This window comes from Brachyhypopomus gauderio, unplaced genomic scaffold (assembly GCF_052324685.1).
Source record: "Brachyhypopomus gauderio isolate BG-103 unplaced genomic scaffold, BGAUD_0.2 sc37, whole genome shotgun sequence".
Taxonomy (NCBI): domain Eukaryota; kingdom Metazoa; phylum Chordata; class Actinopteri; order Gymnotiformes; family Hypopomidae; genus Brachyhypopomus; species Brachyhypopomus gauderio.
This window is the reverse complement of record NW_027506867.1, coordinates 2,983,021-2,995,451: the sequence shown is the minus strand read 5'-3', so window position 1 is coordinate 2,995,451 and position 12,431 is coordinate 2,983,021. Positions and strand designations below refer to the sequence as shown.

The window sequence follows — 12,431 nt, the reverse complement described above, 5'->3', positions numbered from 1 at the left end:
CTTTGGAAAAAAAAGAGCAGTCTTGGAAAACACTTTTCTGTTTTTTATCTCTTTTTCACTTTTCTTATGCAAAGGCCAGCCAAGAAAAACAGACATTACATTTCAGCACATTGCAGATACAAAGAACCAAATGCAGAAGAAAAATCTCAGATCATCCCTCTCTTTCTGTGTGTGTGTGTGTGTGTGTGTGTGTGTGTGTGTGTGTTTGTACACATGTGTGAGAGAGGCTGGCCACAGTCAGGCAGAGGGGCCTGGAAATGGTGGATCAGACACCATAAGGAGCCTTCTTTCTTGTCTGTATGTGCCCCACGTATGTGTGTGGGTTGTAGTGTGAACACCCCCTCTGAGCTCACCTGGTGAGTTAGCCCCTCCCCCCAACCCCAGCCTCCCCCAACCCAACACCTGTCACGACAGGTTAGCGATGTTGGCCAGGAACCGCTGAGCCCACCACTCCTCCAGATCGATAGGCACAAAGTCTGCAGAGGAACGAACAGGGCATGGGGTCAGCGAGGTCAACGCACAGACCGACAGGAACGTCAAAAGAGTGAGATCACGAACACGGGGCTGCATCGCAGATTTGGAGTCTAGTGGAATTCAGGTCACGTTTTTAAAACAGACTTGTTGCCAAGAGCTCCTTGCTGTGCAGATTTTAAACACAGCAATACAGTTTAGTGGCTGATATGGGGCGTGGTCACTTTCACAGGTTTCTAACAAAACAAATGCACAAAGATAGCCCTCAGGCTGCTGATAAATCTGGATCAGTGTTGCGTGCTGTGAGATGCTTGTGGTATATGGAGGTAAACCGAATGCATCGATTCCAAACAGTAATACTACTCCAAGATGGCAGTGGAACAGAACTGTGATGGACATGAGCACACTACAGGTTGTCAACCCTGTAACAAGACAGATTTCTTCTGGATGTCATGCACACAGGTTGATGATGAGCGACTTATGTTGGTGTTATAACAGTATAACACTTCTATTACAGAAGACCGATGTGGAAATAAGCCTTCTACCAAACGTCTTTTTTTTTTATGTGTAAGCATCTTGACTTTCCACATGGGTTTCCTCCCATTGACTGATTCTCTTGAATCGTGCCTGTGGTATTATATGATATGGATTAGAGACTGACTTTTCATGCTGGGGTTGGGGTTCCTCTCGGCGTACTGCACTGGGCCTTTCCCGTTCTCAGGCTGGGCTCCCTTCCCGAGCATCTGCTCCACCTCCTGCCAAGCTGTAAAAAAAAACCACAAACACACAGATCGGTTGAGTATGTTGCTCTAGGGTTCACCGGCCCTGGCATTGTGCACCTCACTAACGTTTCCCCAGACACGGCTGAAGGCCTTGGAAGACCGAATCGGTGTCATGGAATTTGGGTTGGAACTAAAAACTGCCGAACGTCAGACATCTGTCCTCCACTCTAGTAAACTCTATTCAAGTATCTAGGTAGCGTTTTCTTCACTGCCTTTAACATGCAGTATTTTCACTGCAACCATGAGCCAAACCAAAGCTTTTATTTTATTATTTGCCAACATCCGAGTCTTGCTTCAAACCCCCATTAAGGTGTCCATACCACTTAAGACCCTTTAGGAATGTCTCTGCTTCCTCTTAATTATTACACCAGGAGCTGTGCATGTCACTACATCTACCTGCCCAGACGCTTCCAAAGATTTCTAGCATGCGATAAATGAGCGTTACAGTTTTGCTCCAAGTGTGTACAGTACCGAGATTTCGTGTTTTAGGCTTAGCAAAGGGGAGAAACCGGTCAGCAGGAACACTAATATCAACAGTAACCAAGCTTTTGTAATGACCCACAAACATGGGACTTGGGGGGGCAGGGCCCTATAGCCTTGCTCAGTCCATGGTTCAGTGCACCGCCGTGTGGGTGAAGTGCCTAATGTTGCATCATCAGTTAGGAGGGGTCTGGCGTGTCCAACGGAGGTTTTTCAGAGATAAGAGGTTTGAGCCACTTTCGCTAAAAGCTATTTCAATCTACCCAATTTAGGAAGACTGAAGAGGTAGATTGTGCAACAGTTATTCCAGGGAACTCCCTCCTGTAACGTTAACTTGTTATACAAGAAGTTAGTTTGACAAAGGCATAACTAATACAAATATGGACATCAGCAACATTTTATTCTGACTGAACTACACTCATAATGAGTCTTGTGTGCACAAAGTCTACCCTGCAAATGATTTCTAAACTGCAGCTTAGTTGTTTATCTCTTACAGCACGGACGTACCCTTACAACTTCCACCTAAGCGCGGTTCTAGTGAAAACCATGAACTGTCACATTACCATTAATCTTTCACAGACACTCTAGTGTCAGGGCCAGCACGTGGATATCAACCTTGGCCTTCCTTACTGGCGTGTAAAGCGATGGCCGGCAAAACATGGAATAATATATGCACAACTGCACACAGAGGCATAACTAACGTGGCCTCACCCTCGTAGACAAATTTGACGTTCTCCTCGTGTGCGGGGGTGAAGCTCTCCTCTGTGTTGTCGTCTTTCGGGGAGCTCGACCTGTGATAGCGCTTGCCGTTCACGCGCTGAAATACAAGTTTAGGCCTCCGGGAGCTGGAAACCAAGAGTAAAGATGGCATTAAAAACACATTAAATGAATATGAACCAATAAATCAGCTCGAATGTTCGCACAGCACTCGAATACGTCGAATAGAACGCCTGTCCCGTCAGCTCGCGTGCCATTGCGAAGAGGACGCGGCGCGCGTGCTCGTGTTGACGAAACACTTCCTTACACAAGTGTCGTCTCCATGGTGACGGGCGAGAACGTGCACGCGGTCAATGTCGCAGGTTTACGTGCGATAACACGCGTGAAAATTTCACGTGACTCCAAAATATTGTGTGGAAAATGCAGAAACTGTCAATTGCCTCCCAAAAACTGACCAACCTTGACGTTAGCTTACAGTTAGCTAGCGCACGGACTCGCTTTCGTAACGCGTAAGCTCGTCCTTCCAGCACAGGGTTGGTTTACCATCACGTCGACGCGTGGCGAATTATTATTATATCGTTTTACTACGAATACACAACGTGCTTTGAACGTTTCATCTGTGTGCTGGGTCATTGCAGCAGATTCGACACTCCAGTCAGCCCAAACCCACAGCGATAAAAACACATGCGTAGCGGCGGCTACGTTGACAAGGTCAAACTGTTTCATAGTCCCCAAAACGCCCCGACGAACTCTTAAAGCGACTTGGCGACGTGAGTTGTGTTTCTCGCCGAGGCAGAGCGCGTGTTCGGCGTGGCCGCGTGGCCGCAGCCGTCTGGTAAGCGCGAGCGGTTTAAATTTCGGCCTCGCGCTGCCACTTTCTCCCCCCGCACGTGCACCGATCAGAGGACACCGGCACGCACTCACCTCGACTCCAACCAGGGGATCTGCTTGTGCTTCAGATCGTTGGCTTTATTGTCAATCTGTTGCGTGGGGCCTGAAAGAAATAAAACACCAAACTACCAAAACGAATAAGAACAACTATGTGCCCGGTTATGTTTACGGTGTATATTATGACATTAAAGCCATAGGAGGAGTCATTGTATATGCAACTTAGTAAACCTGCACACGGTAACGTAACATTGTATCAGCATTTAATGCATGCCAAACATCAGTCCAAAATGTATCGTTAAGTTCAGGCATTTATTTGTTACGGAGATCATAAAAATATAACGAGTCGTACCTGTTCTCCGTTGTGTAACAAGTTTGCTGGGACCTCTAGTTATTGTGTACATCATGTGAGAGCCAATTCCCTTTGAACCCCCGCAGCACAATGTGAGATGTTTAATCACGAGGTTTGCGGATTGCTAAAAGAGACAGTGTCGCGATTATGCAAACACCACACACCGTGCTGTCTTTATTTTCCGACGTAAGCCTGTTCATACGGCCACGGTGCACCCAACACCGTATTGACCTCGGTCAGCTGATGTCGGTACGTCCGTCTCTCCGTTAACTTAGCCGCCAAGTTTTAAGTGATCGTGACGTCTCCTTTTACTTCTAGTCCCAAATCAGAAAGCGTCCTTTGACCAAACACCTTCGTCCTGGATCAAGTAATGTCTTGACTGTTCTGTGACCACGCGCCGACCGTGCACCGTCCACGCGTCTCGTGTAGGTCATTCAAGGTGAGCGCCGCGTTTGCACGGAGATCGGTGTCGCCCTGTGTGTGGTGCACCGGTGACAATGTTCAACGTCGCCCTCTCAGATCGACTTCACTCCTCGGAAGGACACTGGACGGTCGGCACTGTTTTGAAGTTCAGATGACACCAGGCACGACTGCGCGCGCCGCTAAAAACCGCCTCCTCCTGTGACGTCACCGCACGCCCCTCGAGACGATTTAAGGAGGAGCCGCACAGGTTATCGTTCACCTGGTTATGTTTCACCTGTACTCCAGACACCAGCTGCGTGTTCAGGGTTTACAGTAGCTGACAGATTTGATGTGGTATAAGCCTAATTAGGCTCATTTGACAATCTGACCGTTACCAGCACGAAGAATAACTAACATGTTTATGTATAAACTGAAGTAAGAAAATGCACAGCAGGCATGCATATTTGTCCAACCTTAGGGCGATATTCGTAGGATAACTGTGTAACTTAATCTAGAGTAATATAATAATGATAACCCTTAATTTTGCGCAGACGTCAAAACGCGCCTGTTGATGTGGATCAGAGAGCCGTGAAACGCCTTAACCAAGTGAGTAATAGTCAACCTGCCGTATGTAGGTCAAAGTGCACAGCGGGACTCGGGCTATGTAGCCATTCAAACACTGCACTAATGTCGCACTGGCAAAATGAAAGAACAGTCCGAGTCTGATGCAACACTTTCACCATGTTACTGCCGACAGAGCTAATGAAACACAACCAGTCAGCAATAAATTGCATTTATCATTTAAAACATTTTTATTCATTCAAAAGGCTCATGACCCATTATTGTTCATTCAGTGAACATTTTACTAAAGCTTTTCAGGTCTTTCATACAATTTGTTCTTTCTCTACAGTACTAATAGGATTTTGTATATCCTTTTTTGAAGGATTCAGACTGTATGAAAACAAACTTTGTGGTGCTTTAAAAAGAACGTATTGTAGTCTTACTCCTCATATCCTTTGACTACACATTTTCCATAGTTTAGCAAATGGACCCCTACAGTTTTACCTAACTGAAGCAAACGTGTCATAAATAATCCGTGAAGGTGGCATTCGCTTTAAACATTCAGGGTTACAGCTGCTGTCTGAAATGGCCCGACAGCTGTCCCAGAGTGTAGTCTGGGAATATCATGTTATTGATGCTGGTCCAGTCTGAAAGTGGGGATTAGGAGAGATTTTAGTTCTATTTAATTTGTGCAACCCTGCTTCTGCAGAACTTCTGTACACTCCAACCTAATGCATCTAATACAGGTGAGAAAAAAAGTGTGTCTGGGGATTAGACTTTGAAATAAGATACAAGAGGGTAGATCGCGGCAGTGTAGGGACTCCTCAGTGCTGGACCTTTCGACCTTTAAAAATCCATCAAAAAAACCATAATATCTACTTTGGTAAGATGATAGCTAACTGCCTGGGAGCTGAGAGGGTTTAAGATGTGGTTTTAAAGAGAAACGTGAGAAATATTCAAGCTTTTCAGGGTCTTGGCTACAACAGAGGGGCCGAGGCTTGAACTGTGGTGCCAAGTAACCTTCCTTGTCTAATCGACACAATTAGAAGGGTTTTCATTACAGAAGGAAGCTCTTCAGATTTAACTGACTAAACACCACAATCATGACGGAGGTGGGAAAAGTACTTCTCAAAGAATCAAGGTCCTAATCGTGAAGAGCTTCCTCATTAAGTTGATTTCAATATGTACGTGTTGTACAAGCCATCTGATTTCTTCCAGGATTGTACCAAGTCCAGACAGTAAACAATCTTGTGGAAGACCAACTTAATAGACCTGAACTAAACATCTCCGAATTACATCAAGTCCCATCAAGCATCTCTGCTCTCCTGAGTTAATAACCAAAGTATATTTAAACAAAAGTTATTTTATGTTTCTACAAATGAATTACAAATGCTTAGACTTCGCCAACCCCTAGTGTAATACCCTTGTTTGCTCTTCAGTACAGCCACTTGACCGTCACATGACCATAAACACACTGTTTGCTGTTGAACTGCTTAACAAAGAGAGAGAATAGCCTGTGCAGGCTTTCTTTCTTTATTTTTACCCTCTCTCCCTCCATTCCTTCTTCCCTTCCCCCAGCCCACATTATTAGTAAATAAACCTTAGAAACCTGCTCAAGAGCTCAGTTCAGGACGAGCTGAACATTTTGCCATTATCAGAGCCGGCCCTGACCAATGTGGTGCCCTAGGCGAGGTTTTGGTTGGTGCCCCCTGCATCATCAATCATCGGGTTGATTGTATCACTATTAAATAAACAAATAAAAAACAAATGACTTAAATATTACCGTATAACAAGCAATAAATAAAAAGGTGTTGCACAAAAAATATTTTAAAACTATTTTACAAAAAGTAGTGCAGAGAACAACTTTTAAATATTAATAATAATTAAAAAAAACAACTACCACCAGTGCAAATCAGTGCAATTTGCCTACTGCAACATTGTTTTTTTTTTTTTATTATATTTTTAGAGCAAGAGCAAACATATCACAGCAATAATTACAGAAAAGTAAAGAATAACACCTTGTCTAAGCTCAAACCCCCCCCCCCCCCTTTTCCCACTACCCCTTCCCTTTGTCCTCCCCATTTCTTTCAATCACCCCATACCATACAAACCCACAATGGTACATAAACATATACACACATAAAAATAGATAAATAAAAAAATAATAAATAAATAAAAAGAAATAAAATAAAATAAAACAAATAAAAATAAGTAAATAGATAGATAAATATTAAGTTCAGTCGGCCGGCAATGTTAAAAGCGAATCAACATGGGAAAGAAAAGAGTTCCACTTAGTATTGAATGAGGCAGTATTGCCTTTCAATGTGCACGACATTTTCTCAACTTTGAGAAACTGCATCACATCCTGAAGCCACAGAGCAAAAGAAGGAGGGTTTGGCGATTTCCATAAAAAAGAATGCGGCGTCTGGCCAGTAAGGAGGTAAAAGCTAAAACCTGTGCCTGACCTCGGGTAAGTGAGGATAATTGATCAGAAATGCCGAATATTGCTATCTTAGGGCAAATATGTATATCGACCGCCAAAACCTTGGACATGAAATCAAAGTAATGGGACCAGAACCTCTGCAGGTTTGGACAATAAAAAAAACATATGGCTCAAAATGGATAGCTGAGATTTAGAACGGTGCATTCTATGCAACACCTTAAATTGAATCAATTGGAGCCTTGCACAAGGTGAACAAGACTGTGGCATCTTAGTCGCTCTACACCACCATTGATCCGAGAGAGAGATGCCCAGCTCCTCCTCCCAAGCACATTTAACTTTACAGATGCCAGATGTGTCTAAATTCAGAAGATGCAAATACATCACAGATATATGTGACTTCTTGGAAAGGTCTAGAGACAACAAATCATCCCAAGGCTGCCTAATAGGTGAGCTAGGGAAGAGAGACAAGGCACAATGTTTGATCTGAAAATATCGAAACAGATGCGAAGGAGGCAAGTTGAGCTTAGAGGCCAATTGGGCAAAGGTGTAAAAGGTCCCGCCTCTAAAATGGTCACCGAAAGATGTTATACCCCTCTTGTGCCAGGTAAGAAAAGCAGTGTCAGCAAGGGATGGGGGAAATGCTGCAACATTATTATTTCAAAAGATGATCATATGTGTTTTAATATACATGCTGAGCTAAGCTAATAATAGCACCTACTAGGATTGGCCAGTATGATGACAATATTGTGAAATTGTGGCAGTATATTAACCACGTGACGTGATGCAACGTGCCTAATATGTACTTTGAAAAGTGGAGCATTTGAGACATTTTGCGCATCCATTAAAAAGATCTGTGGGTCGGGTCAGCAGTTGGAGCTCACTGATTGGTTATGGAGTGACAGTTTTCACCAAGATCTTACAGAGGGGAAAAAGCCACAATGACGATTTGAGTGTTATTTGTGAGTCAAGTGAGCTGGTTTCAAAGAAAAACACCACTGCTACAGATTGGCAGCATTTTGGATTTGTTTCAAATAAAAATGAGAGCCAATGACCGTAGTATTAAAACACGTCCACACCACTGTTGTCATCATCGCGTGTACTATGTGCAACGTACCTACACAACTTCTGCTTCATTTAACACACCAAACGAGTCAGTTAGAAGTCCAAACATCACAATTCGTTCACAAATGTCAGCAAATTATTAATAGCTGAACACTTATTTATTATAAACATCCTGCGATTCCATCCTTTCCGCTTGTAAAACCTCACGGCAATGCAGGCTAGGAGCTGCTAATTAGCTAACACGAGCTAAAAGCTCACGAGACACCAACCACGTAGAACTCACGCACGAGGACCAGCAAGAAATCCCTGAGACCATTGGAGCACGCCCCCACGATTCTAATTTGATAATATGATTGATTGATTAAACAACCAATCCATAATATAAGCTCTCTTAATGTAAAAGGAAATGGTATGCGACAGATAAACAGAAGGTCCTGGGGGGAGGTTTCTCTGTTTTACCTACAAACAACGGTGTGAAATATTCTGATTGGTTGATTTTTGGTTTCAGCACTGAGTTTTTTTTTTCCAGCACAAGCATGAAAAGTGGATTTGAAAACTGATTTAGAGGAAAAATACTAATTATTGGTGAAGCATTATTAACATATATTACATATAATAGATAAAACATCTTTTTAAAGATCAACAGACCTTCAGAGAAGGCCTTGAATGCCCTGACAGTTCGCCACTGTTATAGTGTTAATTCACCATGTTACCATTATATTACCTCTGTTTTTTTTTGCCGCATTTCTTCCTCCACTTTTCTCCTTTTTCTACCCTGGGCCCCAGAGGACTTCTGCCTTTGACATCTTTACAGGGAGATGTCACTCACTCTGTGGCGTTGTCTTTTTCCCCCCACAGAGAAACAGTAAAGAGGGGCGCAGAGCGCACGGGCAGGTGATAGGTGTTGTGTTTTGTGTATTGTTAAATTAATAATTATTAATTTGGCTAATATTATTAAACAATGAAATTATGATTACGTGGACTTTGCTTGTTTTCACACTTATTTGTTCATTTGTTAAAAAGAAAAAAAATGCATTCACGCATTCATTGTTTTATTTGTTTGTTTGTGTGTGTGTGTGTGTGTGTGTGTGTGTGTGTGTGTGTGTGTACATGCGTTTGGCATTGCAGCAGGTCAGTAATGAGGCTCGCAGTCCTCCGTCAGGCTGTCTGTGATATAGTTGATGTTCAGCAGCTGCTCGTAGTATCGTTTCTCCACAGCTGTGTTGACTGTCCACGCCACGACCTCCACCTTCCGCTCCGTCCAGTGCTTCACGGTGTCCCTGAAAGGACAGACGTGGAGACACGTGCAATGACTCGGACGTCGGACACCCACACGGACAGGTAGGTGTACACACAGGCAGCTGTCCTGAAAGAGTGCCGATTTATAGTTTGATGAATTTTATCCCATCACTCACACGGAGATGTAGTTCTTCTGTAGCAGGAAGGCCGAGACGCCGCACATGTTCCACAGCACGTTATCGTGTGCCCAGTCCAGAAGGACGTCCAGTACTTGCATCCACCAATGTTTGAATGATGACGGGAATCGTGGCGACCCGTCGCCGAAGTGACTCAGACTCCACGGCCGGTGTGTCAGCGCCGTCACAACCTCTGGGTCAGCCTGTCGCATCTGCAGTCAGGCAGGAGACGCACAGGAGACACACAGGAGACACACGGCTCTTCTCAGGTCTCCGACACCTCATCGATCCTCCAGCCCATAATTTGGTAACTAACCGAAGAGCTAACTGGAATGGAATGTCTGCTCAGAAATGAAAAATGGGGGCGTTTGGTCAGTGAGCTCGAAAAAGCTTTTTTTAAATAAACTGATCAAGTCAGTTGGGTAGATTATCATCAGTGTTGAGAGAAGAAGTCTCACAGCTGATCAAAAAAATATATTAAGCCTAGTGCCTTAGAGTCTTTTATTTTGTCATCATTGCTTTCAGATGCTCTGATTGGGCTGTGTTATGAAGGCATTTTGGGGTTCAATGAAAACCAACAGCTTCTGCAATTTTACTTTTAAATAAGACATTTAAGCCCACACTGCACAATTATATTCCTACAGGTCATGATCATATCACAGTTAAATTGCCACAGGTCGTGAACATGTCACAATTATATTGCCACAAGTCATAATTACGTCGCAATTAAATCGCTACGGGTCGTGACTGTCACAATTATATTGCCATAGGCCATAATTATGTCACAATTATATTGCCAAATGTCGTGATTATGTCAGAATTATATTGCTACACTGTGATTGTCAATTATATTGCTATAGGTTGTCATTGTTACTGTATACTGCAAATGCAATACGCCTTGTGTACTTTAAAAGCAGAGTGATGAACATTTGATGATGATAGTTAAGGATTTGCTTCCATTATTTTGACAAAATAACACACACACACACACACACACACACACACACACATACACAGTATTAATCTGAAAGATCTGAGCTTTGTCAGGATATGGTCAGCTTGCAGACAGCACAAGAGGATAGCTTTGTAGTGCGTTCATGGACCACCACTCTGGCTATCCAACATGCCTTGGTGGGACATGTTATGTGATGGTGCGATGGTGTTACCCTGTAGATGACTTTGGGCTCAAAGGAACAGACCACACTGGTGTTGTACAGGACAGGATGATTCTGGTACATCTGCTTCAACGCTGCAGCCGCCTGGGAAAAGAACAGTGGTAGTGGTTCACACACACATAAACACACACACACACACACACACACACACACACACACACACACACACACGTGTGCAGGGCACTGGCCGCTCTCCGCCGGATTCTGTTGTCCAGCATAGAAAGACGTACACCAGAATGTGTCTTGCCCATGACCGTACCTCGTCTGGGTGACCTTTGACATCGAAATAGATGATCAGCTGGTGTTTAATGCATTCCTCCACTGCCTCCTGCAGAGTTGGAACCTTCTCGCCCCGGAAACGGTCGCTACGTGCAACCAATATAAACATATTAATTGCTGGATTTAGTGGCTAGTCTACAGTTGGATCAAGGTATATATGAACACAGCAAATATTTCTCTTGACAAAGCTAATTCAGAAACATCCGTCACTTGATTGCATGTCCCGTGGCTGTGTGACACTTCTTTCATCCATCTCTCTCTCTCTGTGTGTGTGTGTGTGTGTGTGTGTGTGTGTGTGTGTCTCCTTCCCTCCTTACCTGAGTCTATGTTTGGCTGCTGCATCCAATTTACGAAGTTCAGAGAAGGGCAGTTTGCTGATGGGTCCTGATCCATTAGTGGTGCGGTCCACAGTTTCATCGTGCATTAGGACTGGAACCCCATCAGCAGTGAACTCCAAGTCCAGCTCCACTCCGGTCGCTCCATTCGCACTGGCCTGAAAGATGCAGACAGAAGCAACCACATGAGGTCTCACGTGATCGTGGACACAGTAGTGGCACGTGTTCCACCACACAAGGAGTCACCATCAACCTCGTTGTTCTACAGGCAAAAGGCTGTTATTCCCCCTGAAAATGATCAATAAAGAACACAATGTTCCAAAAAATTATATCCGACATCCCAAAAACGTAGTTTTGCATCTAACCACAAGGTTTCCTCATCCACGGTTTCCTAAAACGCAGAGGTGTATAATCCAGGTTCAGAAAGTAAAAGTCCTCACCAGGATTTTGCTCAGGCTTCCTGGATTGTGTTGATTCCACTAATTTTACCTGGATTGCACTAAATAGAATCTAGCAAGCTTGAGCAAAATCCTGGTGAGGACTTTTACTTTCTGAACCTGAAATTGACACCTCTGTTAAAACGTACTGCTCGAATAGCTGCTATCGTGTTCTCTGGTGCGTCGTGTCCGCCGCCGCGGTGAGCGATCACGGAGACGACGCCGGGCGCAGAACCGGGCCGCAGAACCCGTCTGGCGCGGCTGGCAGGGACCTGGGGGAAGCTGTTGACCCACACGAAGACGTAGAGACAGGCAGCGATGCCGTTGGCGAAAAAGAATCTCCTGGTTACGAGCAAAACCACAACGAATACAGCCGAGAAACAGCCGATACTATCTCCTAAATGCAGCAGCATACTGTAAATATACACGTTAACATGAAGAGAGAATCTCTATGATGCCCACGGATGTGAGGTATAAATAAATAAATTTAGAATAGAATTAGAATTAAAAAAAAATATTCCGTTCAAATAGAACGAGATAACTTCTATACTGACACAAACCGGTTATTCTGTACAAATTCTGCATCACGTGACGTTTCCACGTGCGAGGAGGACTTTTATCCGGAAGAAAGT

The 12,431-nt window shown here is 44.0% G+C and overlaps 2 protein-coding genes and 1 long non-coding RNA gene across 4 annotated transcripts; 1 reads left to right on the top strand and 2 right to left on the bottom strand.

Moving 5' to 3' along the window:
- Positions 1 to 28: 28 nt before the first annotated feature.
- On the bottom strand, positions 29 to 4,245 carry mcrip2 (MAPK regulated corepressor interacting protein 2). The gene is made up of 5 exons (XM_076985157.1): positions 3,691 to 4,245; positions 3,375 to 3,444; positions 2,445 to 2,578; positions 1,133 to 1,234; positions 29 to 476 (listed from the first exon to the last, which is right to left on the bottom strand). The coding sequence occupies exons 1-5, from the start codon at positions 3,743 to 3,745 to the stop codon at positions 406 to 408; spliced, it is 432 nt and encodes a 143-aa protein (XP_076841272.1). The 5' UTR covers positions 3,746 to 4,245; the 3' UTR covers positions 29 to 405.
- On the top strand, positions 4,221 to 11,623 carry LOC143485651 (uncharacterized). Its single transcript, XR_013122968.1, has 4 exons — positions 4,221 to 4,360; positions 4,644 to 4,698; positions 9,287 to 9,880; positions 10,747 to 11,623. It is a non-coding gene; the product is annotated as an uncharacterized LOC143485651 (long non-coding RNA).
- gde1 (glycerophosphodiester phosphodiesterase 1) lies at positions 8,635 to 12,398 on the bottom strand. 2 transcript variants are annotated; one of them, XM_076985153.1, is made up of 6 exons: positions 11,949 to 12,398; positions 11,345 to 11,520; positions 11,008 to 11,113; positions 10,740 to 10,832; positions 9,574 to 9,785; positions 8,635 to 9,438 (listed from the first exon to the last, which is right to left on the bottom strand). In XM_076985153.1, exons 1-6 carry the CDS (start codon positions 12,210 to 12,212, stop codon positions 9,291 to 9,293), a joined length of 999 nt encoding a protein of 332 aa, XP_076841268.1. In that variant the 5' UTR covers positions 12,213 to 12,398; the 3' UTR covers positions 8,635 to 9,290. The 2 variants fall into 2 exon arrangements, with proteins under 2 accessions (XP_076841268.1, XP_076841269.1); XM_076985154.1 differs by having other exon boundaries at positions 12,072 to 12,394.
- Between the last annotated feature and the right edge of the window lie 33 nt (positions 12,399 to 12,431).

Bases quoted from the DNA above. Each gene is read 5' to 3' on its own strand.
- mcrip2 (XM_076985157.1), bottom strand. From the start codon at position 3,745: ATGATGTACACAATAACTAGAGGTCCCAGCAAACTTGTTACACAACGG. The intron at 3,445-3,690 runs GTACGACTCGTT...TATTTCTTTCAG, and splicing joins TGTTACACAACGGAGAACAG to GCCCCACGCAACAGATTGAC. The intron at 477-1,132 runs GTCAGTCTCTAA...GTTCCTCTGCAG, and splicing joins CCCCAACCCCAGCATGAAAA to ACTTTGTGCCTATCGATCTG.
- gde1 (XM_076985153.1), bottom strand. From the start codon at position 12,212: ATGCTGCTGCATTTAGGAGATAGTATCGGCTGTTTCTCGGCTGTATTC. The intron at 11,114-11,344 runs GTAAGGAGGGAA...GGTTGCACGTAG, and splicing joins GCAGCCAAACATAGACTCAG to CGACCGTTTCCGGGGCGAGA. The intron at 9,786-10,739 runs GTAACACCATCG...GCCTGACTGCAG, and splicing joins AGCCCAAAGTCATCTACAGG to ATGCGACAGGCTGACCCAGA.